General features: G+C 41.8%; 3 protein-coding genes across 13 annotated transcripts in view; 2 read left to right on the forward strand and 1 right to left on the reverse strand.

Moving 5' to 3' along the window:
* Nucleotides 1–29: 29 nt before the first annotated feature.
* Nucleotides 30–17651, forward strand: SLC2A8 (solute carrier family 2 member 8). 5 transcript variants are annotated; one of them, XM_051636639.1, is made up of 10 exons: nucleotides 30–367; nucleotides 11948–12107; nucleotides 12834–13040; nucleotides 13464–13563; nucleotides 13704–13915; nucleotides 14735–14881; nucleotides 15482–15590; nucleotides 16300–16473; nucleotides 17108–17253; nucleotides 17387–17651. In XM_051636639.1, the coding sequence occupies exons 1-10, from the start codon at nucleotides 324–326 to the stop codon at nucleotides 17522–17524; spliced, it is 1437 nt and encodes a 478-aa protein (XP_051492599.1). In that variant the 5' UTR covers nucleotides 30–323; the 3' UTR covers nucleotides 17525–17651. The 5 variants fall into 5 exon arrangements, with proteins under 5 accessions (XP_051492599.1, XP_051492597.1, XP_051492598.1 ...); XM_051636637.1 differs by lacking the exon at nucleotides 30–367 and adding an exon at nucleotides 10903–11747 and having other exon boundaries at nucleotides 14738–14881; XM_051636636.1 differs by lacking the exon at nucleotides 30–367 and adding an exon at nucleotides 11469–11747.
* FBXW2 (F-box and WD repeat domain containing 2) lies at nucleotides 1773–11229 on the reverse strand. Of its 2 annotated transcripts, XM_051636651.1 has the most exons (7): nucleotides 11141–11229; nucleotides 9079–9588; nucleotides 7133–7327; nucleotides 6248–6381; nucleotides 5562–5648; nucleotides 4729–4898; nucleotides 1773–3330 (listed from the first exon to the last, which is right to left on the reverse strand). In XM_051636651.1, the coding sequence occupies exons 2-7, from the start codon at nucleotides 9566–9568 to the stop codon at nucleotides 3042–3044; spliced, it is 1365 nt and encodes a 454-aa protein (XP_051492611.1). In that variant the 5' UTR covers nucleotides 9569–9588; nucleotides 11141–11229; the 3' UTR covers nucleotides 1773–3041. The 2 variants fall into 2 exon arrangements, with proteins under 2 accessions (XP_051492611.1, XP_051492612.1); XM_051636652.1 differs by lacking the exon at nucleotides 11141–11229 and having other exon boundaries at nucleotides 9079–10719.
* Nucleotides 17652–18726: 1075 nt separating the features above from the next.
* GARNL3 (GTPase activating Rap/RanGAP domain like 3) overlaps nucleotides 18727–25059 on the forward strand; it is a 46754-nt gene continuing 40421 nt past the window's right edge. For 4 of the 6 annotated variants that reach the window (XM_051636588.1, XM_051636589.1, XM_051636590.1 and 1 more), the window contains exon 1: nucleotides 18727–18819. In XM_051636588.1, coding sequence (XP_051492548.1) covers nucleotides 18746–18819 — 74 coding nt within the window. In that variant the 5' untranslated portion in view covers nucleotides 18727–18745. Of the gene's footprint in view, nucleotides 18820–19712; nucleotides 19866–25059 lie in introns of those variants that run through there. The other 2 variants (XM_051636591.1, XM_051636593.1) reach the window with 1 other exon arrangement.

The raw sequence follows: 25059 nt of genomic DNA on the forward strand, positions 1-25059 counted from the left end.
GTTGTAACACTAATCAGCTGTTGGGAGTTTTGCTGATCCAAATTACTGTTAAGCTGGGTTTTTGAGACATGTAAGTTTAAGAAGGCTGATCCCTCTTTTGTAACCCACAGCTGTTCTGAATTACTGAGTGGGAAGTGCTGAGTCATGATGGGGAGCTTTAAAACGGAGGCAAGGGATAGATGCTAAAGAAAAACAGCTGATGGGAACTGAAAAGGTGGCAAGACAGATAGATGAACAGTTACTTGTGATACATAATAGGTTTGTTTGTTTGTGTGGTTTTGTTTTTTTTTTCCTGGGACCTTGAAGCCTCTGTTTCTACATTCATGAAAATTACAGAGCTGGGGGATTCTAGTCCTTTATGTGATGGGTAAGTTGAATTATGTTGCTTTCTTGTGTGAGGGTGTAGCAGTTGCATCTTTTCCAAACTATCTTAAAATAGTGTCAAGTAGTTATTAACTTCTCTGGAAGGGTCAGATGGAAAGCAAACAAAAAACACTTACTCACTGTAGTTTCACAGTATCACTTTTTTTTTTTTTTTATTAATGTTTGCTAAGCCCCCAAAGCTATGTGCATTGTACTGATGTGGCAAGGTATTAGAACCTGCCTATGAAGGGACATCTGGGAACAGTGATTGTGTGATATTCAGTGTGTGACAGGGAAAAGTGCATGTGAAGTGTAGGTATGATTTTCTTATTTCTACAGCAGTATCATATTTTCATTTATTAATCTGTTTTGTGGTGGCACATACCTATGCCCTTAAGGAGCTGGGTTAGTATCGTTGACTAGCAAATGTCCATGGGAACTTTTACTTCAAAGTCTTTAAGTCAGTCAGTAAGTAACTGCTAATTTTGTTTATAATAATAACCTGCTGTGTAACAGGCTAAAACTTCTTTTAACTAAAAGGGTGGAAGACCAGTGTAGGGTGTATTGGATGCTTCTCATTGTGATTTTCTGCTTGCATACTCTGGGACAATGTAAAGGAGAATTTTAGAGTTCTTAATCAGGAAGCTGCTTTCTATCTGGTCAGCTCCAGCCTGCCTGTTGTGTGGAGTGAGGGTTGCTCAGGTGCAGGGTCGTGCATTTGCAGTGGTTAAACTATGTGAGAGTTCTGTCAACCCACTTTTCTGGTTTATTGAGGACTTTCAGAACAGCATTCCTGCTTCTCTTGTATATTGACTGCTTCCCCTTGCCAGGGTTTCTCCTTTCCCTCCAAATTTGCATTGTTGGAAACTTGCAAGAAGTAGAGAGTAGTGTTTTATAGGTGGTCCATCATCACATGGCTCCTTTAGAGTAAGCTGAGTTACTGCACACATGCACAGTAGCTACTCACAAATTAAGCATGAGAACTGGGTTTCAAGACAAGTTATTAAAAGCTTTGTTTCATGTAGAGTAAGACAGTAAAAGCTCTAAGAGATCATACTTTGTGCCCTGGTCAGTGTGGTTTGAACTGACAGCTGTGAATTTGGCTTCTAATTGATAAAACCCTTGACTACAAACACATTTTTAAGGCATGTTATTGTCAATTAAGGCAAAAAACTGAATACTCAAGATCCTACCTTTGTATTCAAGAGACACTGCTGCACTGGGACTTCATGCTGTTCCTACCATATCACTCACAACAACCCCCTCCCCATCCCACCCGGCCCCCCTCCGCCCCTGCCATTGGTGTAAGTCATACTGCATACATTTGGGAACCTTGGCCTTCATTCAATACTAAGGATGAAATAAGGTCTGCTTGGTTAGTGGGAAGAAAAAAATCATACTAACAAGAGTAATGCTAGGCAGTTTTATCTTTCCAAGGACATGAGGTGATCATAATGAAAACGCATGTTTTTAAATTCTGTTTAAAAAAAAAAAGACATTAAGGGGAGATTTTATTGTAAGGGAGGAAGGGAAACCAACCTAAAGCGTTTCTAAAGCATGTGATGTCATAGATACAGCTTTTAAGTACATGTCAAATACCACAAAGTATGTGAATAGGAACTTGCTTTTCAATAGTTAACTTGCGTACATCAGGTCTCCTATGATGATCAAAGCTAAAGACCTTTTTCTACTCCTATGCTTTTCTTCAAATTTTTTTTTTTCTTCCCCCTGGAGATGTGTCATTAGCACTGTTATTTGCCCCTGCTTTCCAAATCTAGATGTAGCAACTACTCTAAGTGCATGATTATATTAACTGCAACGCTCGGAAAAAGTGAATGGCTGCTGGACATAATTTAATGTGACTTTTGATGTAGAGACTGAACATAATCTTCCCGTTCATTATATTTATATATATCTGTGACCTAAGTTACATTCTTACACAAACAATATGAAATATGGACTATAAAATGCTGATCAAGCCATTCTGAGTTATCGTCAGCAACAACGATAAACAATGTCAGAAGTTCTGTAAGGTTAATCTATCAGGAAGGTGAAAAGTTGGCTCAATCTCACTAAGGAAAGTTCATGTTGACACGTTCCTGAACTTGAACGTATTATTTTTAGCATCTGATCCTAGTTAAAGGACTCATTTGATTCTGCTATTTCAAAGGCTAAGTATTTAAAGTTATCATAAGGAAAAAACATATTAAAGAGTGATACTGGAGAGAAAAAGAGTTTGCTAGTTTCTCATTCAAATTAAGCAGCCATGCACTGTAACGAGTATTTGCTGTTACATGTACAAAAGCCTATAATTCTAAAATAGTAGCTTCACCTTTTCTTTCAACAACAAAAAATAGGTCAGAACTCAGGTCAACCACTACTTCATTTCAGACTTCATGGTGGATTTGGATGGTTTAAATGTTACAAGCTATGTTTCAAAGCCCAAACAAGTATGCTTAAACATGAGTAGAGACAAAATTTTGTGTTGAATACTGTTAGCGTGCTGTATTGCATTACGTCCAAAACAACCCATTCCCAAATGCCCAAACAAAAGTACATGATTGTGCATTGCATGATGATACCATTGGGTGTGCAACTTTGGTTCATGCAAAGTCTCATTTTATGGACACACTGCTGATAGTCCATATATTCCTGAAGATTCTGCGTATGTGAGCTTTTTAGCCATGTTCTTTCCATAACACCAAATGGATACTATGGTCTGGCATACTGGTGGCAAAAACCAAGCCCATATCATTTTGGCCATTTAGTCCATTTAACCAAGACACTTCACCAGCCAAAAAGCTTGAACCTCTCTTTGATTTTCTATACTCTGGTAGAGGCCAGCGGCTTATCAGTTTTTCTGTCCTCAAGTCCATTATATACAGGTATCTGTTATCAAACAGCAGAGCAAATATCTCTCCAAAACCCAGCAAGGACACATTTGAGAAATCAGGAGGTTTGATAACCCTAGAAGACAAGACAACATTGTTAGAAACTGTGTCACAATGTAGTCGTGAACTTGCATTACCAAAACATCCTTACGTGTCTATTGAAAATAAGTGTCTAAACCCATAATTCTGAAAAAGCATATAGAAAGAACTGGATGCAAATTTTTCAAATTAAGCAACTGAACACTTAGCTGCAGTCAGGCCTGTGGTTTCAGTTCTGGATTCGTGCATTCAGGACAGGCCCTTCTGAACATAAGTTTAGGGTTTGAAAGGGATTCTGCATAGCACAAAGGAATTGAGAGTCTTGATTCCAGATAAACACAAAAGAGCTAATTTATTGTGTTTTACAGCAAATTTCCATAGGAATTTCATGCTTCAGTATCTTTTATGTTAAGAAATAAAACCTCTTACTATTTGACCACTCTTTTAAAAGCTGGAAATAAAACACAGAAATGTCCTACTGTGGTAAGAAAATAAGCTAAATCATTCAAGATTAGTCCTTAACAAAATGCTGGTTTACTGAAATAAAAGGTTTTGTTCCCCTACACCTTTAGGATATTACTTTTGCCTTAAATAAAACTTGGAAAATAAATTGAAGAGAATAGGTTTTCCACAACTTACTATGCATTTATCACAGCGTGACATAAAGCACAGAATGGAGGCACAAAAATGTATGGATCTGAAAATCTGTTCTCAGCAGTAAGAAAACATCTTTCTTTTCTGAAAGATGGCAGGATAGACCAAGAGGTGAAAATACTGTTATTCTTACTGATAAGAAACACTTCTTTTGGTGTAGATCTTCCTATGGTAGAATACTCTACAAATATTCAGGCCATTTCAATTAAGTCTGCTAAAAGTTCTAAATGCAATTTTTTCTTTAAGTTACAGTCTTTGATGCCACTATTTCTAATACATGCAACCCCATTTTTTTAATAGAAACAGGATGCCATCCTGTTTGATTCCTTCCTGCAGTCTGATACATTTTGCTATCATTTCACACCATTATGCAGAATGACAGATTAGTGCTACAAGTAGTACTATTTCTTGTCCTATCAAAGGTACCCCAGAAATGGCCACCTGATTCTCTGTAGAACAGTCTCCATGGCAACATTAACTTTTAGTCACTACAGTTTCACCTTAAGAACTACAGCACTGTAATCTGATTTAAGTCTACATTGAAACTCTTCAGCTTATATGAAAGAGGACTAGCCTGTGGCCAGAAACTAAAACAACAATAAAATCATTTGTATTAATAGATGATAAATTATAATTAAATCTGGCAATATGTGTAAAGTAAGATGCTTATTGAGTTTTTATCAAGAATCTTTTGGCCTACATCTGAAGTAAGTTATTAAAACTAATATGTTCTACTACTTATTTAATTAAAGAAGACCAGGTCTTAAATGGAAAGATTTACCTGAGAATGTCATAGCTGGCAAAGTCCCACTGGTATAATCCTAGTGCTGAACTGCACACTATGTATTTACCATCAAAGTGCAGTCTGGGCTGTAGAGAGATACTGCGATCTTCAGAAACAGACAGTGTTTTTAAGCACTTGCAGTTTATTTCCCTTCCAATAGGCCAAATCTACAATTAAAACATGGTTTAAGACCATAAAACATTCACATTATAAATTGTTACACAATAGAGCAAGCCTCACAGTCTCTCTTTAAGTATCAGGTAAATGTGCCTGCTATTTCAGAAATATTTCTCTCCATTATCTAGGAACATCAATTGTGTGATTTGTTTTACAGTATTGTTGCAATAGATGTTGTTTCTAGCCTAAAAAATCCCAGTGAAAATGGGTGCTTTACAGACAGCAAAAAAAATCAACCATCCAATTGGACAGAAATGTCACAACACTATGAAGGCTTCTGTGGCCACAAACTATTTACTCTCCAACCCAAAAGTTCCCAACCGTATTTGCAGTTAAATACTTCCCTGTCAAGTTAGAATATTAGGTATGCACTGAAAGCACTTATTTTTTGCATTACTATTCATGTAGAGATTTCATTTAAATCTAAATTTGAAGGAAAGCATTGAAAAGCTTCCAAAGAGTTGCATGTCTTGTACACAAGGGCCACAGAATGGTTTGGGTTGGAAGGGACCTACAGGTCATCTAGTTCCACTTGATCCCACTGTCCATGTTGCTGACAAAGATGTTAAACAGCACCAGTACCAACAGAAACCCCTCAAGCATTTTGTTCTCCTGGGTTCCAAAATTATGTATGTATGATATACGGTACGTACCTTGATTTCATACTTATCTGCACTTAGAAGGATATAATCCCCAGGACTATGCATAAGAGATTTGACTTTGCACTTCTGCAAAACTACCTGTAATTAAAGGATGTAATGATTTATGCTGATGGTGTTAAAAAAGCAAACTTTCATTTTGATTTTTAACTCCACGGACAATCTGCATACTGTCCTCAGAGGCAATACAAACTGTGACAGCAACTGAAGGGAAACTACAGTTCACACTTGTTCCTACTAGTGACAACTTACTGTATTAATAAGTGAACAAATATACTTCACCTTTAGAATCAATCCCCCATCTTCCAAGTTCTGAAATACTCATAAGAAAAGGTGTTGTTGACTTTAGAACACCTTTCATGCCCAGATTTTGGTTATCAAGATCATTACTTTTCTATATAATTTTAAATTAGCTTTCTTTCAGAACCATTGTTTTTATTCAGTCTTTGAATCAAACACTGATTCCTATTATTAGTCCAACTGTTTTGGAATAGAAATATCTTCCAGTGGTCTGAGAGGTTTAATTATAGCTTAAGTATTATTTTCTGCTGAAATGTTATTTTGTAGTATTTCCTGATGTTCTTCAGATTCCACATGTACATGCAGGATTAAGATTAGAAAACAGAAATTCAGAACACCTGATAGAAACTTACTGCAAATGTTTTGCAAGATATTCCCACCTTAGTGACCCATTCTGTGTGTCCAGTAAGGGTATTCAGGCACGTTCCTGTTGATAAGGCCCATACTTTCACAGTGAAGTCTGCAGAGCCGCTGACCAGAATATCAAGTTCATCGTTGTAATCCACGCTAAAAACTACAAGTAAAGAGGGTACTAGAAAAGGAATACCAGTCTCTATGCATACATTTTTCTGTGAGACACTCACTAGGTCATATAGCCTTTAAATTCATATGCTATTATTCTTGAACTGTATAGGTGAATTGTTGCTCTAGATTTCTAAGCTCGCATTGCAAATTTACTGATTTTTGTCCAAATTAGGAACACATGCAGCATGGTTCCTTTATGGTTGGATTATGGCAAAGCATAACTTAAGCTAGTTTATATTTTTCAATTTCTAGTCAGTCAATTTCAGCAGGATTAGTACATTTGAAACATCTTGTTACTCACAGGAGAATAGACCTACAGCTGAGTTGAGAATATTTTGCAGTACAGGACAGAAGTTATTTATGAGGAAAACGCAAATACAGATTCCCAAGTCTTATTGTGCTCTTTGCTGTAAGCCCACCTCCAGTTGAGGGATATAAAGAACTGCTATTGCCATGTGCTTCTTGTTCCTCTGCATCTCTTTGGTAGACTGGAAAGTATTGAATAACCATGGCATTTAGTATTAATGCAACTGTAAAACACCATATGGCTAAGCTTTGGCATTATTCAAGGGCAGAGAGATCTAGATGTATGTTCTGGCCACTTTCACCCACTCCCTCAAAGGTGACCTGGGACAGAGCCTGAAAAAAAAAAGCTACCATGCAAAGAGGTAACTTAAATTACAATTTGTTTGCTGATGACATATGTCACTTAACTAGTGAAATTGAAAAATTCAACATACCTGCACCAGTATGTCCTCTAAAATGCTGTGTCTTTGCCCCAGAGCTCCATTCCCAGCAGGCTACTGTGTTATCGAAAGATCCTGTTACAAGCTTTTGTTCATCAAACTTCACTGCAGCACAAGTGTGTGTCTGGATACCATATATGCACTGACCTGTGCTTACATCCCACAGTTTTGCAGACAAGTCATCAGATCCTAGAATATAAAAGAACTGGGTAATTGGAAGCAAAGAGTAAACAGTATTTCCAGTGCTATACTCATATTCCATGTTTGTCTTAAATATAGTATTTTCATGGTATCACAGAATGGTTATAGTTGGAAGGGACCTCTGGAGGTCAACTCTTCCAATCCCCCCTTCTCAAACAGGGCCACCTAAGGTCAGTTGCCCAGGACCATGAGCAGCTTTTGAATATATGCAAGGATGGAAGTTCCACAATCTCCATGGGCAACCTGTGCTCAATCACTCTCACAGTACAGAAGTGTTTTAGAGGGAACCTCCTGTGTTTCAGTTCATGTCCACTGCCTCTTGTCCCATCACTGGGCACCACTGAAAAGAGCCTGGCTGCATCTTTGCACCCTCACTTTCAGTATTTAAATACATTGATAAGCTTGTCCCCGAGTCCTCGCTGCTTTAGAATATAGAGTCCCAGCTCTTTCAGCCTTTCTTCATATGAGATGTTCCAGTCCTTCATCTTCATGATCTTTTGTTGGACTGTCCAGTGTGTCCACATCTCTCTTGTACTGACGAGCCCAGAACTGGACACAGAACTCCCATGTGTGGCCTCAAAAGTGCTGAGTGGAGGGAAAGGAGCACCTCCCTCCACCTTCTGCCAACACTCCTAAAGCAGCCCAGGATAGTTAGCCTTCTTTCAGCACAGGTGTTAGTGGCTCATGTTCAACTTAGTGTCCAGCAGAACCCCAGGGTCCTTTTCTGCCCAGCTGCTTTTCAACTGGGTGGCCCTCAGCATATGCTGGTGCCATGGAGTTGTTCCTCCTCAGGTGCAGAGCTTTACATTTCCCTTTGTTGAACTTTTTCTCATTAAATAGTACATTCAAGCTGCTTGAATGGGGAATAAGCCCAAGTTTTAAGTCTTTTAAGTCTCAACACTACAGCAAAGCCTCTTGTCTTCATGTTAATTAAGCTACTAGATGCCTGGTCTTCAAGTTTCATCATACCCTTTCAACACCTTCCCTAAATTATAGTACTGCCTCTGATTGAGAGTCTGCTGAAACAGACACATGGAAGGTTCCCATGATATATCACTCTGAGGTATGCAGAGCCACTGACTATACTTAAGTTCGTTTCAGGTAGGAAAGGGGTCCAACAAATCTTGAAAGACAGCAGATGAATACCAGACCCCATCACTCGCCAGTTTCCACTCTCTCTCTGATGGTTTTTTTGTGTTCTTGGTTTTTTTTAACACTTGTAACAGTAAGTACAAACTGCTGTCTTCAGAGAGCAGAATAAAACCCTGGACCCTTACACATATTGTTTCTCCTCGTGGTTTTGGCACAAGTTCCACTTTTCAGAAAGTTTTGATGCTGCTGCTTCCTGTATATTTATATTTCCCAATGAGTAGAAAAGTGAAAGACAGGCTAGAGTCTAGTTGTTGGTTTCTAGTAACCATCTTAACATATGAACAAACAAGAGGGTACATCGCAAATAAGCTTACTAATCTGAAGCATGATACCTACTGTTACTCCTTTTTTTTAACCAACAAAGAAACTGGTCTCCTTTGTTTTCCTATTAAAGTGACTAATGAGTTTATTAGTGTGCCAGATGTATCAGAAATCTAAAAAAAAAAAAGGCAATTTTGATTAACTCAAACCGTGTTAGCACTATGAAAATAATCTGGTAAAGGAAAAGCAAGTTGTCATTAGTCATATGGTGGGGCAAGGGGAGAAAACAAAGAATTTTAAGACTCCAAGTTTTCTGTCCTTCCTACCTGTACACAGAAGTCCATCTTTATAGTAAAGTGCATATACTCGGGCACTGTGTCCAATTAAAGAGGATGTCTCAAAGGCTTCGTGGTCCTTCAGTTGCTTCATCCTTAAGATAGCCTTTAGGTAAACCTTCTTCCAATGTAGAGGATCCTGAACAGAGTCATCTATTTGCCAACCCAAATTCTTACATGCAGTCTGCCATACCTCTGTACAGGCACTTATAACCTTATTCCACTGCTTAGAGACGAGGCAACACGTGAGTAAGGTCTGAGGATCAAGCCATTTTAACAGATAAAAACTAAGTTCCAATGGAAGAAGTTTGAGGAAGTCCCTCTTGAGGAGAATCTCTAGATTATTGGAGAGGTGCCTGAGCTGGACTGCTCCACTCAAGCTAATCAGGTGATCCAGAGTTTCATTTTTCTGCAAGTCCGTCAGAGAAAGAAATGTAATAGAAATGTTATCAAGCCATGCTTCAAAGTCCTTTTTCTCCATAAGGTTATGCAAAAATTTACCTGTGATACATCAAAATACTGTATTAGTTCCGTTCAGAAAACAAAGTAAGCATCACATCTTTATTACTGGTACATCAGTATTCCAAATGGCATGTTAACACACAAACTGAAGTGAACAAACATTTTTAAAGATTGATTAGGTTATGATTAAGCAGTTGCATGCACCCTGAACTGTCATTTGTCCCACATCAGACTTAGGAGTGACTTTTATGGAGCTAGTGAGTATTAGCATTCATTATGAATGTTAACATCTTTCTTGTTCTAGGTTAACACTTGCAAACTCTGAATCCAATAAGGTAAGGGTTAGTTTAAGTTTTAAACAAATTATAACAAATAAACATTGTCTTAACAGTTTATTCATGTAGTATACTGATAAAGGGAAGAAATTAAATCATATAAGCAGAGTGATAAGCTAGTTACAGAACTTACTCATACCTCTGTTCTGAAATATTTTAAACATGAAGCAGGTAACTGCAGTTTTTTTTTTTTAAAGAAGATAGATGTCTGAAAAAGTGTTTTGAAGGATATGTCAGCCATCTTTTTATTTGGCTGGAGTGAAGACTGTAGATTGTACTGGCCTAGTATCAGTTTTGATATGTTTGTACTGCTTTGATCGAAACACTTATTTTTATTTTTAAATCCTTGGGTTTTTTTTTCCTATTTTCTCAGTTTATTTCCAATGAAGAAAATTAGCTGTAAAATTTAAGATCTGAAATATTACCTCTGAAATACACATGCATTTATACTATCCTGTGGCATCTCGAGATCCTAAAATAAGCTTGGAGAAGTGATTACCATGATAAGCATTGGACAAATGTTAAAAATCTGTAATTATTTACTTCCTCTGGAAGATCTAATTATATTTATTAGTCAACTGGCTGAATTTAATTCATAGAAGCTCCTAAATACAAGTAATTGGGGAATCTCAGGGGGTGTCAATAACGTTTATTTTTACACAGACATTTTACCTTCATAGAGTGAGATCTTAGATCACAGCTCTTAACATGGTACAGTAGCACAGAAAAGTGCAGTCTTCCCTGTGAAAGGCTGCACCCGACATGCAATTGCTGATAAAAGCACAAGAAGGTACTGGGTGTCAAATGCACAGACAGCTGCTCCAATCAAGTCCCAAGTTCATACAGTAACTTTTACTGCTGACAGCACTTACCAGCCTTCCTCAGCACATACGGCAGGGAAAATATTTGCTGTTCTAACACGCATGTGTTCTTTTTACAACAAACAAAAAATTTCTAACAGACTCCCTGTGAATAAGGAACAGGTGACCTCTGAGGCGTCTGTGGTATTCGCTACGTGATGCTAATACTGAAAGCAAGGGCTGCGGTGAGGCCCCGAAACCGGTGCTCAGAGCTGCGTGCACGGGGCTCCTTTCTAGGCGTTACCGGCCGTCCCGTCCCGTCCCGCGCCCGCCCGCTCCCATCTGCCTCCGCACGCAAACAGCGCGGTGGGGACCGCACGCTCCCGGCGCTGCTGCTGCCGACAGCTGCAGGCGCCGGGCGCCGCTTGCCCAAGTCCCGGGGCCCGCGGCGCTCACCTCAGATAGCGGCCGGGCGCGGAGCGTCCCTCGGCAGGCAGCCGCTGCGGCCGCCCGGAGGCCGGCGGGGGCTGGGGCTCCCCTGCGGCCATAGCTGCCCCAGCAACGCGGGCTCCCGGCACTTCCGCGGCTCGCACCGCAACCGGCAGGAAGTCGCCCTCGCACGGGACCGGGCGCCTCAGCCGCGCCCGGCGCGAGAGGGGCGGGGCAAGCCCGGGGCCGCGGCCCCTGCGCCGGGCGAACCGGCCGGCACCGCAGGGAAGGCGCTCCCGGGGCCCGCTGCTCGCCGCCCTCGCAGCTTCCGGCGCACCTGCAACGTCATCACCGCCCGCCGCCCCGCGGAGCCGTTTCCGCCTGAGCTGCAGCCTCGGGGGCTGCGGCAGCCGCCGCGCTCCGTCCTGCCCGGCCCGGCCCGGCCCTGCCGCGCGGCCTCCTACCGCTGCCCGCACGGCCTGGCTGGGGGCCGCGGCCGGGCGTGCGGCTCTTCACGGCTGCCCGGTGCAGAAGTGCTGGGGCGGGTTGCGCTGAGGCGCTTCCCGCGGGCGGGCATGGCTGCGGAGGAGTCTCGCTGCCTGCTGGGGGACCCCGCTGCGGACTCCTACACCAGGTGAGCGCTGCCGCCGCGACCCGCCTCTCTGGTGGGCTCTGAGGCAGCGCTGACTGTCCTGGAGCTCGCCGCGGTCGATAGCGGGATGCGGCCGAAGCGAGTTCGGGGACGAGCCCTCTCGCAGGCCCACCTGAGGGGCCGGAGCTGGGGCCAGAAGCGGGAGGTGGGGGCAGCGTGATCCTTGTCTTCTTCTGCCTCAGAGTCCAGAACAAGAAGCTGTTCCTGGCCACGTTTGCTGCTGTTCTTGGACCACTTAGCTTTGGCTTTGTGCTAGGCTATAGCTCACCTGTTATTCCAGAGCTGAGGAAAATCAACGATCCTAAATTAAGACTGGACAGCGATCAAGCCTCGTGGTTTGGGGTAGGTGTCTATGATGGATTAACGTGATTTCACTTGAAAGCATAGGGCAAGAAGATGCTGCTTGTATGATGGGGACTTACTCCTCTCAAGAGTGAGGGTAAATGCAGATCTTAATAATGAAATCAATTTTTTTTCTAAACTCAGTGATGGGTTCATATTTTTCCTGTGTAGCAGTGCTGTGATGCTCTGATTACTCTCAGCAAATATTAATAAATGGCTCTATTATTTGAACCTATTTTTGGAGCTAAAATGCCTTCTAATCATTCTCATGTTTCTCAATTGAAGCTGCTAAGGGACCACAGAAAGGAAACTTTTAAATAAATCAGTACGATTCATCAACATGGGGAATATTTGCTTTTTGGATACAGGCTGGATTTCAGGTTAGTGAAGATAAATTCTTCAGGGCTTTAACACAGTTTGAAAGGCCTGTGAATGGACAGCTTTGTAGATAGGTTAAGAAACAGTTACCGCTATTTTTTTTATTCACTGAAAGAGCTTTGTATGTAATACAAAAATTATTTGCTGTTCAGTTGTGGTGAGTAGTGCTTCTTTACTGTTTTTATGAGGAAGGTAAGGTGTATTTTGATTTTCAAAACACCTGCATACTCTCCCATATTTTTTTAGAAGCTGCTATTTATTTTTCAAGACTTTAAAAGACATTGCTGAGTGTTTTTTATGTATTTATTTGTATATATGTATAATACTTTTTTTACTTGTTTTTTTAAGTCAGTCGTAACATTAGGAGCTGCTGCTGGAGGAATACTAGGAGGCTATGTTGTGGACAAAGTTGGGAGAAAGCTGAGTCTAATGCTGTGCTCGATACCATATGTTTTTGGATATGTAGTTATTATATCTGCTCAGAATGTTTGGATGCTTTATTTTGGACGAATACTGACAGGCTTAGCCAGTGGAGTTACTTCACTTGTCGTTCCAGTAAGTAAGATGTTTTTCTGGGGGTGTGTGCATCTGTGGTCACTTTTTTGTTTGTGGTTTTTTTGGTTCTTTTTTCATAGCAGTATTATAGGTGGCTTGGGTGAAGCAACTGAATAACTGTAGCCAAGGCAGTTTGGGGTATAGAGGAAACTGGTTTTGATAGAATAATACTTAGCTTGTTTTTAATAATGAAAAAGATATAATTTTTGTTCCTTCTAGTGATACTTTTGAGTTATGCATTCCTGGTACAGTGATGTGATTTTCAGATTATTAGTCTTTTATTTGATTGTGTCTGTTAATGTTCTGCTATAGTCTAATAGTATTTATTTCTTCAAATTCCTTATATATAACATTAGGAGGGTTGGTTTGTTTCTTTTTTTTTCCCTATTACCTATTTTTTAGATTTCTTCTCCCTGTTTTTAGTTGTATATATCTGAAGTATCTCATCCTAAAGTCCGTGGTATGCTTGGCTCTTCTGTTCAGTTGATGGTGGTGATTGGCATACTGGGAGCCTATGTTGCAGGTATTGGGTTAGGGCTCTAGTTTTACAAAAATAATTAGTACATGTAATGAAAGAACTGCACCCAAGAGCTGAAAATAAATGTTACTTTGTTACAACTAATTGATGGTCATAGCCCTCTTTATTTCCTTTTGGTTACCCAGGAATAGCACTAACGTGGCGCTGGCTGGCACTGTTGTGTTCTTTTCCATCCTGCATAATGCTGTTGTTCATGTCCTTCATGCCCGAAACACCAAGATTTCTGCTGAGCCAGAAGAGGCACTCGGAAGCTGTAGCTGCCCTGTGCTTTCTGCGGGGACCACATGCTGACCACGACAGGGAATGTAGGCAGATTGAAGCCAGCGTTCAGGAGGAGGTGATGAGAATCTGATTTACTCTTAAAAAACTTTTTGTATGGAGATAACATGTGAAGGTATATAGTGTAATCCAAAGGGTTGTACCAAAGCTTAGTTAATAGCCTTTTCTACAAATGATAGTCCAAACCTGATCCTTCATACAAATGATAGTCGAGAAGCAAGTGAGGTTCTTTGAATCTTTTTTCTCTACCTTTCAGCTGCAATTGCTATCCCTGTTGGCTTCCATCAGTGTGCCTGAATGGCAGTTGGGCTTGTGATCTTGTTAATTATATGACAGCTATTTAGTTTTTTGATTTATTTAGAAATTCTATAGGATTGTTCAACACACCTACCGCTGTTGTTTGTGTTGTATGAATGCGTTTTCTTTTTTGTCTCTTAGAAGCATCATTTAGCACATGTTAGATGTGTGCTTAAATTGTCAAATCATTGAAGTTCAGTTTCTGCAAACTGTACATTCATTCATGTTAACTTTCTCTATGAAGTACTGTCAACTGCATAGATTCATAGAATAGTTTGGGTTGGAAGTGACTTGAAAGATTATCTAGTCCCAAGACCCATCCAGCCTGGCCTTGAACATACCTGTAATTTCCGTCTGTAGAACCTCTGACAAGGGGAAACTGCTTTCTGGAGTTCTCAAATATGTGAAATGTAAACATTTCTGTTTTTAAAGCACTTCATTTTGCTGAAGGAGAGGTGGGAAGCTTACTGAGTTTGAACAGATTTAAATGTTCTGTGCAGGTTTTTTTGTTGCTGTTGTTGGTTTTGTTCTTTGATTTAAAAGCTAAATTTTTTTACCAAATAATTACTTAATTTTTTAGCAGGAACTGAATCTCTCTGAATTTAAGAACCCCTCAATCTACAGGCCTCTTCTTATTGGTGCGGCTCTAATGTTTTTCCAGCAAGTAACAGGAATTAATGCAGTTATGTTTTATGCAGCAACTATCTTTGAAGATGCTAACTTCAAGGTACTTGGAGTGTGTTTTCAAACTGACAGTTATCTATAATAGTTTCAGCTTAGTTAGCACTATAATAAATCTAAAACACATAGTAAACTGACTTTGTAATGATCCTGCCTGTGACATAAATAACAGTGTTTGTGTTCTGGTGGGCTTTTTGAGTTTGGATTCTAGATACCCTCTTGACTGTGTCACTCTGGCACACCTGAATGTTGTTTTTGGTTTTGTTTGGTTTTTTTTGGAGGGCAGTGGGGGAAGTGCATTGTATTTTGCTGGTCTGAAATTTTGATACAGATGGAATTTCATATTAGAGTCAGCTTCCTATATAATTTTTTTTTTAATTAGAGTTGCAAATGCTACATTTCAGAGAAAGTGAACCTCTAGGGAGTCGTGGCTTATTTTAAAGTTTATTAAGAGACCAGTATGTTGTGTTAATTGGTGATGTCTTTTTTTTTTTTTCCCTTCTTATCCCCTGTTGTCTCCCTCTACCATTAAGTTCTTTGGTATAGTTTGTATTCTTTCAGAGTCAAGAAACAAATGCATTTGCAATGCTTGCCAGGTGATCCTGATCAGCCTGAAAGAGCAAATTCTCCCTACATACTATTTCAGGACAGCAGAATGGCTTCCATTGTTGTGGGTTCCATACAAGTATGTTTCACTGCTGTGGCTGCACTTATCATAGATAAAACTGGACGAAAAGTGCTGCTTTACATATCTGGTAAAACATGTTACTGAATTTTGTTTACCAAAAAGTGTCATAACTGTTGGGGTAATTAAGTATTGCAATTTATGCATTTAAAGTGGTTTGCTTTATGATTTGGTGTAACTACAGACTTAAACTCTTTAAGTGGAAACTGTTATGTCTTATATACATTTTAGGTGGAACCTCTTGAAACTACATATGGCTATATTTTTGCCTTCATATTACTAGACCAGTTTAATTTTGAAATAGCTATGTCACCGAAACAATTACCACTGTGATTCTTTTTCTGCTTAATAAGATTCAGTGTCATGCTACGTTCTCATACCCAAGTTGTCAACCCAATGGCTATTTCAAAGTAATTTCTCTGTGGCTGCTGCTACTTTCATGGTGCATTGTGGTGTTTAGTTATAAAAGGATATAACTCACAGTTTTTAACTTTGCGAGTAAATGTGCTAATGAAAACAAAATCTGTTTGATACAGTTGTTCTGCTGCACTCTCAATAGTGCTGACTACTGTCAGAATTATTCTTTAGCTAGTGTTTAGAAGGCTTGTCTAAATTATTTCACTCCTTTCAAGACCAGTGTTTATTTCAAAGAACAATATATTTTAAGAAACACTTCTGTGAGGACCAGCATATTTTCTCTTTGACTGATCGACTATGTTCTGTCTCTCAGAATGCCTAAGTGGCAACCAGTGACAACTTGGTTATTGCTTACTTTTCAGGGATAATCATGGCACTCAGTACTGCATTGTTTGGGCTTTACTTTAAAATGGTCCTTCCAAATCAAAACAACTCATCAAATCCTGATGTATGGCTCACTCTAAATGCAGCATCCCCAGGAACAGAATCCCACATGTCTTGGCTTGCAGTAGTGAGCCTAGGGCTCTTTGTTGCTGGTAAGTAGAACAGGCTTCTAAATAGCCATTACACAAAACTCAAAGTTTCTGATTCTTGTGACACTTCTGTTCCATTTTGTCACGTTATCAATTAATGGAAATGAGTTGTCTTTGACAGACCTTTTCAGTGTGTAATGCAAAGTTGGGCTGAGTGTTCACTACCCTGGTCGTAGAACTAGCAGCCTAGTTAAGCCAATTCCCTGGAAAATGAATTTATGTCTCCTTTTGCTAAAATTAAGTAGTAATTGCTCAGGTGAAATTTATGGCTTTACAGTCATTAATGAAAAAAGTTTTATTAGTGTCTGAGTCACACAGTTCTGTGAGGGTACAAGGCAACAGCAGTTAGAAACAAGGTTAGTTTTTAAGCTTATCACTTCAGAGACTTTTTGGCAAGAAGTTCTGCTTGTTAAGAATATTCTTGGAATTAATTTGATGTAAAATGGACTAGCTTGTATCATGCTGCCCTAAAAAAATTTGCTCTCTTTTCTTCCAGTAGAGGTGCTGTTTTACTGGAATCATAAAAGAACGTAGAGTGAAAAGTGCATCCCCTTTACATTAATAACTTGGAAACTGTTCTGTCTTCCCTTTAATACGTATTTGACTTGGATTTATTATCTTTTGTTTGTAATGGCAGGTTTTGCCCTTGGCTGGGGTCCTGTTCCATGGCTGGTGATATCTGAAATCTTCCCACTTAAAGCCAGAGGCATATCAAGTGGTGCTTGTGTGTTAACAAACTGGGTTATGGCCTTCCTGGTAACCAAAGAATTTCATGATTCTATAGTAAGCATCACAAATTACCATCTGAAGTTTCTTCTCATAGGGAAATTCATTAAAGCTGCTCCTGAGAGAGCCTTGAGCCACAGTCTTTGGCAATACAGACCTAATATTTTTGTTGTTGTTTCCCCTCTCTCAGGGTTTCTTAACACCCTACGGCACGTTCTGGCTTTTCTCTGCCTTCTGCTGCCTTAATGTAACTTTTACAGCCTTTTATGTTCCTGAAACAAAAGGACAGACCCTGGAACAAATTGAGGCCAACTTCAGAAGATCTTAAGGCTTTTTATATTGATACGAAACCTTCATATCATGAATTATGTGGTTGAAACTAATTGCATCATGTGGCAGACATCTCAGTTATTAACTTACTATCAAATAATTTTAATGAATTTTGTAAAATCTGACTTTTTTTGTGTTTTGTGTTGGTTTTTTTTTTTAGTCTGTGGGGATCTGTGTACACTTCTGCATGCTCTCCCTTGTGTGGGTTCTTTTTCTTAGATTTATGTGTTCTTTTTACCTGGTGCAGACTTATCGTAATGGCCAAGTAAGAATGTCAAAGGTATTGTACAGTATCTTTTCCCCAGTCAGGCACCAAGCAACAGAGTGGGGTAGGAGTGGGGTGCAGGGAACTGGAGGGGTTTGCAGACAACAGGTACGTGGGAGGTGCAGGCAGAGCCCAGGGGGTTTAGAGTCAGAGGCATTATAGGGTGGGGCAGTGCAGAGTATGGGGAGGGAGAGAGGGATGGAGGTAGAAGAGGTGTGAGATAGGAGCACTGTGGCTTGTAGGGTGCATGTCATGTGGGGAAAACTTGTGGAGGAAAAAGCCTCACAAGGGGAAAAACAACTTGCACAGCACTGAGGAACACTTGACTGCTTCCAGGATGATGCAAGCAGTTTCTTACAGCTGAACATCGATGGCACTGCAAGAAAAATCCCTTACAGCCTTGTGAACAGCACTGGGGTCATCTTGGAATGTTGAGAAACTAAGCGGTCCAAGATCCTTTGGGACTGGTCCCCAGCCTCACAGACAAATGTGTAACGTCTACCCTGTCTACTCCATTTATGCTTCTGCATCAAGTGAAGCCCTAGTCCATCCACCCTAGCAAACGCTGGCATGTAACTGCCACAGCACCCACTATTTCCAGTCAGACCTTCAGAACGCTCAGAAAGCTGTGTCCAGCCAAGACGGGCTGGAACCCACGGCCTGTAAAAACCCCAGACACCGGAGGGGCTGAGCTAATGGGAAACTGGCCCTGGCCGGGACAAGGGCAGGAGTAGGACTTCGCTTCCCTTGCTCGAGCGGTCCGACAGACGCTGCTGCTCCCTCCACGCCGCCGAGGGCTCGGGGGCTTTAGGACCCGGCCCTGGCGCGGCCCCGAGCTCCGCGGCCCGCGCTGTCACGGGCTGCCGAGGGCTCCGCGGCGCCGCGGAAGGGGCGAGGGGCGGGATCGCCGCGCAGCCCGGGCCGTCAGCAGCGCAGCGCCGGAAAGGCGTCCCGATGCCATTCTCAGGTGCGCCGGGCGGCTTCACCGCCAGCTGTTGTTGGTGCCCGGTGCCTCTAAGAGTCCTCTGGTAACTACCTGGCTCGGGAGCGTCCGAGAGGGGCGGGCGCTCGGAGCCGCCGCTGCGGGGCCGCGGGCGGGGCGGGGCGGCCCCGGAGGGGCTTCCGCGGGGCCGCGGGCGGGGCGGGGCGGCCCTTCAGCTGGGCGGGCTGGGGGGTCGGCAGGGCCGGTGGTAGCGGAGCCGCCAGCGTGGGAGGGGCAAGGGAGGCCCGTGGTCTTCTCGTCCTGCGGCAGCGGCCTGCCCGACCTCCAACGGGAGGAAACGGAACGCCCCTTCAGAGATTTGTCATTTTTATTCGTAAGAACTCTTCCGAATGTGGTCTGGGTGAACCTCCAATCCTTGATAAGGCTACGTTTTCTTTTGTTGAGATCTGTGTTCTATGTCCATTCAACTGTACTTAATGTCTTTGCATTTATCTACAGGTAGGCAGGCACACACATTCTCAGACACATAGGAGAATCTTTCCTATGGGAAAATAAATTCTTGTCCTTTAACTTTGTCTTTAGAATCACTCAAAACTGTACTAAGAATCATAGAATCCTAGGGGTTGGAAGGGACCTCGAAAGATCATCTAGCCCAACCCCCCTGCCAGAGCAGGGTCACCTAGAGTACATCACACAGGAAGGCGTCCAGGCGGGAACTGTGCAAATTGTTTGTTTTGATTTTTTTTTTAATGCTGTAACTTTTTTTTTTTTTTTTTGATCCCTTGTTTTGCTGGCAAAGGGTTTTGCTCCTATTAAATCAGCAACCAGGTCCGAGATAAGGACGCCCTGGAGCCCCCTTCCCCACCGCCCGGCCCGGGGCTGGCGGCGCTGCTCGGCCGCTCGCCGAGCGAGGGCGCAGGAGCCGCTCGCGCCGCTCCGCGCTCGCACCCGGGACTACAGCTCCCGGCGGGCCCTGCCGGCCGCGCGCCGGTCCGGGATGAGCGCGCGGAGCTCCCGCGCGGGACGGAGCCGCGTGAGTGACGCTGGAGAGTGAGGCCTCCGGCTGGCCGCCCGCATGGAGCCGAGCAGCGCAGAGGCGGCCTCCACCCGGTTCCTCGGCCTCACTCAGCGGTACCTGAGGCGGGGGCCGAGCTGGGGCGGGGCGCGGTGCGGGGCGGCTCGCGCTGTTGGTGGCGGAGCGGCAGCGCTGCGGCTGCCGCCGGCCGGGGCTGCGGGGCCCGCCGGGCCGGGCGGCGCGGGAGCTGCCGCGCCCGGGGGCAGCGGAGCTGCGGGAACCCGGAGCTGTCGCCGCCGCTTTCGGGGGCTGCTGCAGGTGCCGTGGGCGGAGCTGAACGAGTGTCTTCAGAGGCAGTTTTGCAGCTTGTTCAGCGTTAGGGTCGTGCAAGCAGATAGCGCGGGGTTAAGGGCTGCGATACGCGGTGGCTGAGCGCGCTTGTGTGTGCGCCTGCCTCTTCCGTGAGAGCGGGTGAACCGATGGCCGGCGAGTGAAGGCAGAGGTGGTTAAGGAGAATGGAGAGCCGAGAGGCACGCAGGCTGTGCCGTTGTGATCACACAGGTGCGATCTACAAACTCGGCCCCTTCTGCCGCTACTCCCCTGGCCCCCAACTCAAGTGCTTTCCGGTGTCAAACCCCTAAAAAGCAAAGCTTGTTATTTGACACTGGGATCCTAAAAATACATGCTTGAGTTTAGATTAGCAAATATGTTTATACCTGCTTTGTTCGACTTTCAGGGCAGTTAGATTTTTTGGAGCTTCTGTTGAAATGGGAGGAAGCTGGTCCTCTGTCTTCCTCATTACTGTACATTTATACAACAGCACCTGTGTTTCTAAACAAATGAGAGAGGGAGGTGGAGTATATCCTGGGTGCTGTGCAAATGTGTATAAGTTTGTTTTAGGCTTTGTTGGTTGTTTTTTTGGGTTTGTGTTTGTTGTTTTGTTTTGTTGTTGTTGTTTTTGTTTGTTCGTTGTTTGTTTTTTTTTAACATGCATAAAGGCTCATCTGTATTAAAACGTTTTGCAGTGTAAGTAAATTGTAAGTTATTAAGCCAAAGTGGTCTGAGCTACCTACTGGTAAAGTAACCTAAGTATTTTAGTACTGGCAGGTCATTTTATTAGAATGAAAATTATTTTTAAACCGGCATGACTGAAGCAACAGTGTGTTTCTGCTGTAGAACAGGTCGGGATTGCCTTTAGCACCTGGCTACCTCAAAACTGCCTTGATCACTATGGAAAACCTGCATGCCATGGCTAGCCATGGACTAAAACGAAGCGTCCTATCAACTTAATTGGGTGCTGCAGTCTTCTAAAAAATGCAGCTTTCCCGAGTGGAAAATTGATTCTATCCCATCAAAGCCAAGACAGAAGGACAATAATCTTTTCCATGTTGAGGGGGGAAAAAAGTTTTGAATGGTGGGACCCAAACTGACTCTGCAGGTTACTTTGTCTTTTGTTCTGTTGAGACTCTGGTTGGGGAAATGTTCAAGGCAGTAATAGTTGGGACGTATCTTAATGATCTTACCAGTGTATCCGGTTTGCTCTTATTTCTACGACCATGTTGTGGACATTACTTTCCGGGCTCTTTACCTGGGCATATACCCTAACAGATATTTTGACTTTTTTGTGTTTCTAAAGTAATGGCTTTTATGTTGTGACCTCTTTTATCTAGATAACTTGTATTTTATTACTTTAGTGCATTCATGTGTTATATACCGATATCAATTTGTTATATAATATTTGGTTTTGAATACTCTCTTAATATTTATTTTTTGAAAGCTTTTTGTTAACTACTGACTTTGTTATCTCTGCAGCATTAATATGCTTAGATCTCAGCATGATAGAGTTTGACTTTCACTCAGCTGAAATATCATCAAATTAAGGTATAGGACTTAATTTGTGTGTATGCAGATCGTTCTAAATGGCTTTCATAACTCCCTGAGTTTATCATGCAGATAATTAATGAGGTGGCATTTTCTTCTAGTTTATGCATTTTGAGGTTAGATTTGCCATAACGTAGAAAGTAGTTCAGTTTTATAAACCTCAGCTTGCTTTTTCTCCTGCTTTGTGGAGCTATAGCACAGCTTACGGAAGCCTAAAAAATATTGAGGCCGTGGTTCCATTCAAAGTACACCAGGCCATATGCTGTTTGTGGTGACTTTGTAATTTGTATTATATTTGTGTTTGGGGTTGTCCAGACCCCAGATGTCAGACACACAAAACAGTGACCTGGCTTTCCCAAGACTTGAAAAAAATTTTTGTGCTAGTGATTGTTGGGTTTTTTCAATTATTTTTACCCAATTGTTGAATTGTCATCTTATATACATTTCTTCATTTGATCAAAGACTGAATTTCAGAGCTCAGTGACAGCAAAATCTCTCTTGCCTGCTGTTCCCATAATATTCTGCCACCAGTACTGACAGTGACAAGTGTTCATTGATCAGAATTGCTTTTACAGTAGTTTCTAAGGCAACTAGCACACCTAGCTGCAAAAATGAATTTTGTAGAACAAAAGTAGTAGACAAAACACTAGTACTACTGTGATTACCTGATTTTTCTGCAAAAGTAAACAAATAATAGAAAACCCACAATGCCTTAAAATGTATTGCAAATGAGGCATTCCATTTGTTCTGTGAAGCAACTGCCAGATTTCATGTGTAACGCAAAATGCAGGAACTCTAAAAATTGCATTCAGTGCATTATTACTTTTTTGGTGTTATCTGAACTTTCCAGATTCTCTCTGAGATATGTAAAGAGGCAAAGGATCACTTTCAACCTGTGCATAACTAAAATTGGGAGCTCTTTGTTAGATCTGGAAGGGAGAGTACAGACCATACAGAAGTGAAGGGTTTTTTACGCTTCCCTTCAGATGATGGAAAGATGGAAGAAGATGATACATTAGCAGTAAAATGTAAGACATGCATGATTCTCTAAATGTAGGAGTAGGGTAGAAGTAGAAGGTAGTTGTAACAGAACTTGAGATGCGCAGCTCGCAGGTGAATTCAGTCTTCTCACTACTCTGGGTCACCTCTGTTGCAGGCTCTGAAGGACCTTTAAGTATTGTGGCATGCTACAACTTCTGTGTAACAACACGGCAGTATTGCATTGCACAATGTACTCAAAGGTCCAACAACAGTAGTGGGTATACAAAAGTATTGGATATGAAGTCCTTGTGGTGTGTGATCACTTAAGATTAGAACCTACTTCTGGATGCTCAGACTTCCTACCTTAAGAACAGTTTCTTCTGTTGGTCTCCATTAAGACAGGCTGAGAGAGTTGGGCTGTTCACCCTGGAGAAGAGGAGGCTCCATGAGGACCTTATAGTGGCTTTGTAGTACTGGAAGGGGCTACAGGAAAGCTAGGGAGGGACTTTTTACAAGGGCTTGTAGTGAGAAGACAAGAGGTAATGGATCAACACTGGAAGAGGAGAGATTTAGGTTAGAAGCTGTGGAACCTCCATCTCTGGAAGTGTTCAACGCCAGGTTGGATGGCACTCTGAGCAGCCTGATCTAGTGGGAGGTGTCCCTGCCCATGCCAGGAGATTCTAACTAGATGATCTTCCAACTCAAACCATTTTGTGATTCTCTGATCTTTGTCCCATTGATAAGGCTCTGAAAATGCTCAGTGTCACAAGTGTGAGAAGATAGAGAAGTAGTGCTGCAAACTTTGAAAATTAATTCTTCATTACATGTTTTCTTCAGGTACTAACCCGAAGCAGCCGTACTCACTGGAATGTGTTTAATATCATTTCTCTTCTCATTTTGTCTGTCTACTTTTTGTCCTGCTGTGGGGAAAAATGAGGTGTTATTGTTGTTACTTTCAACAGGACTACAAACTGTTTGAACTGCAGGCTTTAACATATTTTTTTTTAATCTCAAGTATGGTAAGGCTCTGAAATACTTATATCTACAAACAGCACATCTTAAGTAAGATAAAATTATAGCTGCTTTGATGGCAAGGACCCAAGCCCAATTTCTTCTTGTATCACAGACCTTTTCTGTCTCTGCTGTGTCAATTCCTCGTATGGAAACTTACTGTTTTCCTGGTAGGTATTTCATGCCAGTTTTCTGGAAAGTTAAGATTAGTAACTGTCCCCAGTGAAACGTAAGTTCATTGTGGAGGCAACCACAAACTGGAATACTTAAAACTGAGTGGTTTTTTTGGAGCTTGTAGAAATTGCATCTAAAGTGGGTTCAGCCCAGCTCTTGTCGACAGTTTTCCTCAAGTCACTCTTATTACTGCTGCAGTGGCATGAATGCATGTACCCCCATGGGTACCAGAACACAGACTTCACTGCCGTCAGGGGTCAAAACTGGCTGTATACGGGCATTTTTGCTTATGAAGCAGTATAGATGCGTTTGTGCAATAAGGAGTCTGGCTGAAAGGCAACTGATGGAGAAGGTGCAGGGTATACCTTATTGGAACCAATAGTGTCACCTGAGGCTTTTAAGCACATGAAGTCAGAAGGGCAGCTCAGTTGTTGCAGCAGCTAACAGTCCTGCTTTGGTGTGTGGGTCATTTGAAAGTATGTAAAAAATATTGTCATATTTTTATCCTTCCCACATAATTTACATACCAAAAGCAAATACTAGGATTATTTTTGTGAGTTTTAAAGGTTTGTTAGATACATCATGTTTGTATTGCATCTTCTTGGTTGTAGACATGGAATCCAAGTGGACAGAATTCAGAAATATGAATCACGCTTAATAAATTTTAAGTACTTATAAATACAAATCCAAATAGAAATGCTATCTAAAAGTTAAAATGTCTTGGAGTCTGGTGTCACGGTATCTCGTACAGTCAAGAAGCACATATGAGGATGTTGCATTAAAATTTAGGTATTTCTCAGGAAATTTGACCTCTTGTTGCTGGATGGAGGGTTTCTTGTTGGTTTGTTTAGTTTGGGTTTTTTTTCTGTTAAAATTAAGTTACTGTTTTCATTACTGCTAACTGAAGAGTAAATTGATGATGCAGAGAGACTGAGCTGCTAGCCCTGGTACAGACTGGGTAATCAAAGTTTATGTTAAGTTTGCGTCCAAATATTTAGGTTGTATTTGTAACACATTTATCCCCACTGCAAAGGCATTTTTTGTTAGAGGTGGTGTTTGCTGTTTTAACGTCATGAAACGTTTAGTGATGTGCTCAATGTGACATGATAGTGTGAGATTATATGTGACAATGCATCTAGATTTTGAACTTCGCATTCTAGGATTACTTTTGCTTGCTTGACAATTTTATCTTTGTTAAAGTTGATGGGGAGAAAACCCATGGAATGCTGTTCTTATGCTTTTGAATTTAAGTAATTGTTTAGT

This window comes from Apus apus, chromosome 19 (assembly GCF_020740795.1).
Source record: "Apus apus isolate bApuApu2 chromosome 19, bApuApu2.pri.cur, whole genome shotgun sequence".
NCBI classification, from domain to species: Eukaryota; Metazoa; Chordata; class Aves; order Apodiformes; family Apodidae; genus Apus; species Apus apus.

Bases quoted from the DNA above. Each gene is read 5' to 3' on its own strand.
- FBXW2 (XM_051636651.1), bottom strand. From the start codon at position 9,568: ATGGAGAAAAAGGACTTTGAAGCATGGCTTGATAACATTTCTATTACA. The intron at 7,328-9,078 runs GTAGGAAGGACA...TTTATATTCTAG, and splicing joins AGATGGACTTCTGTGTACAG to GATCTGATGACTTGTCTGCA. The intron at 5,649-6,247 runs GTGGGAATATCT...CTTTAATTACAG, and splicing joins ACACAGAATGGGTCACTAAG to GTAGTTTTGCAGAAGTGCAA.
- SLC2A8 (XM_051636637.1), top strand. From the start codon at position 10,903: ATGCTAATACTGAAAGCAAGGGCTGCGGTGAGGCCCCGAAACCGGTGC. The intron at 12,108-12,833 runs GTAGGTGTCTAT...TGTTTTTTTAAG, and splicing joins ATCAAGCCTCGTGGTTTGGG to TCAGTCGTAACATTAGGAGC. The intron at 13,916-14,737 runs GTGATGAGAATC...ATTTTTTAGCAG, and splicing joins AAGCCAGCGTTCAGGAGGAG to GAACTGAATCTCTCTGAATT.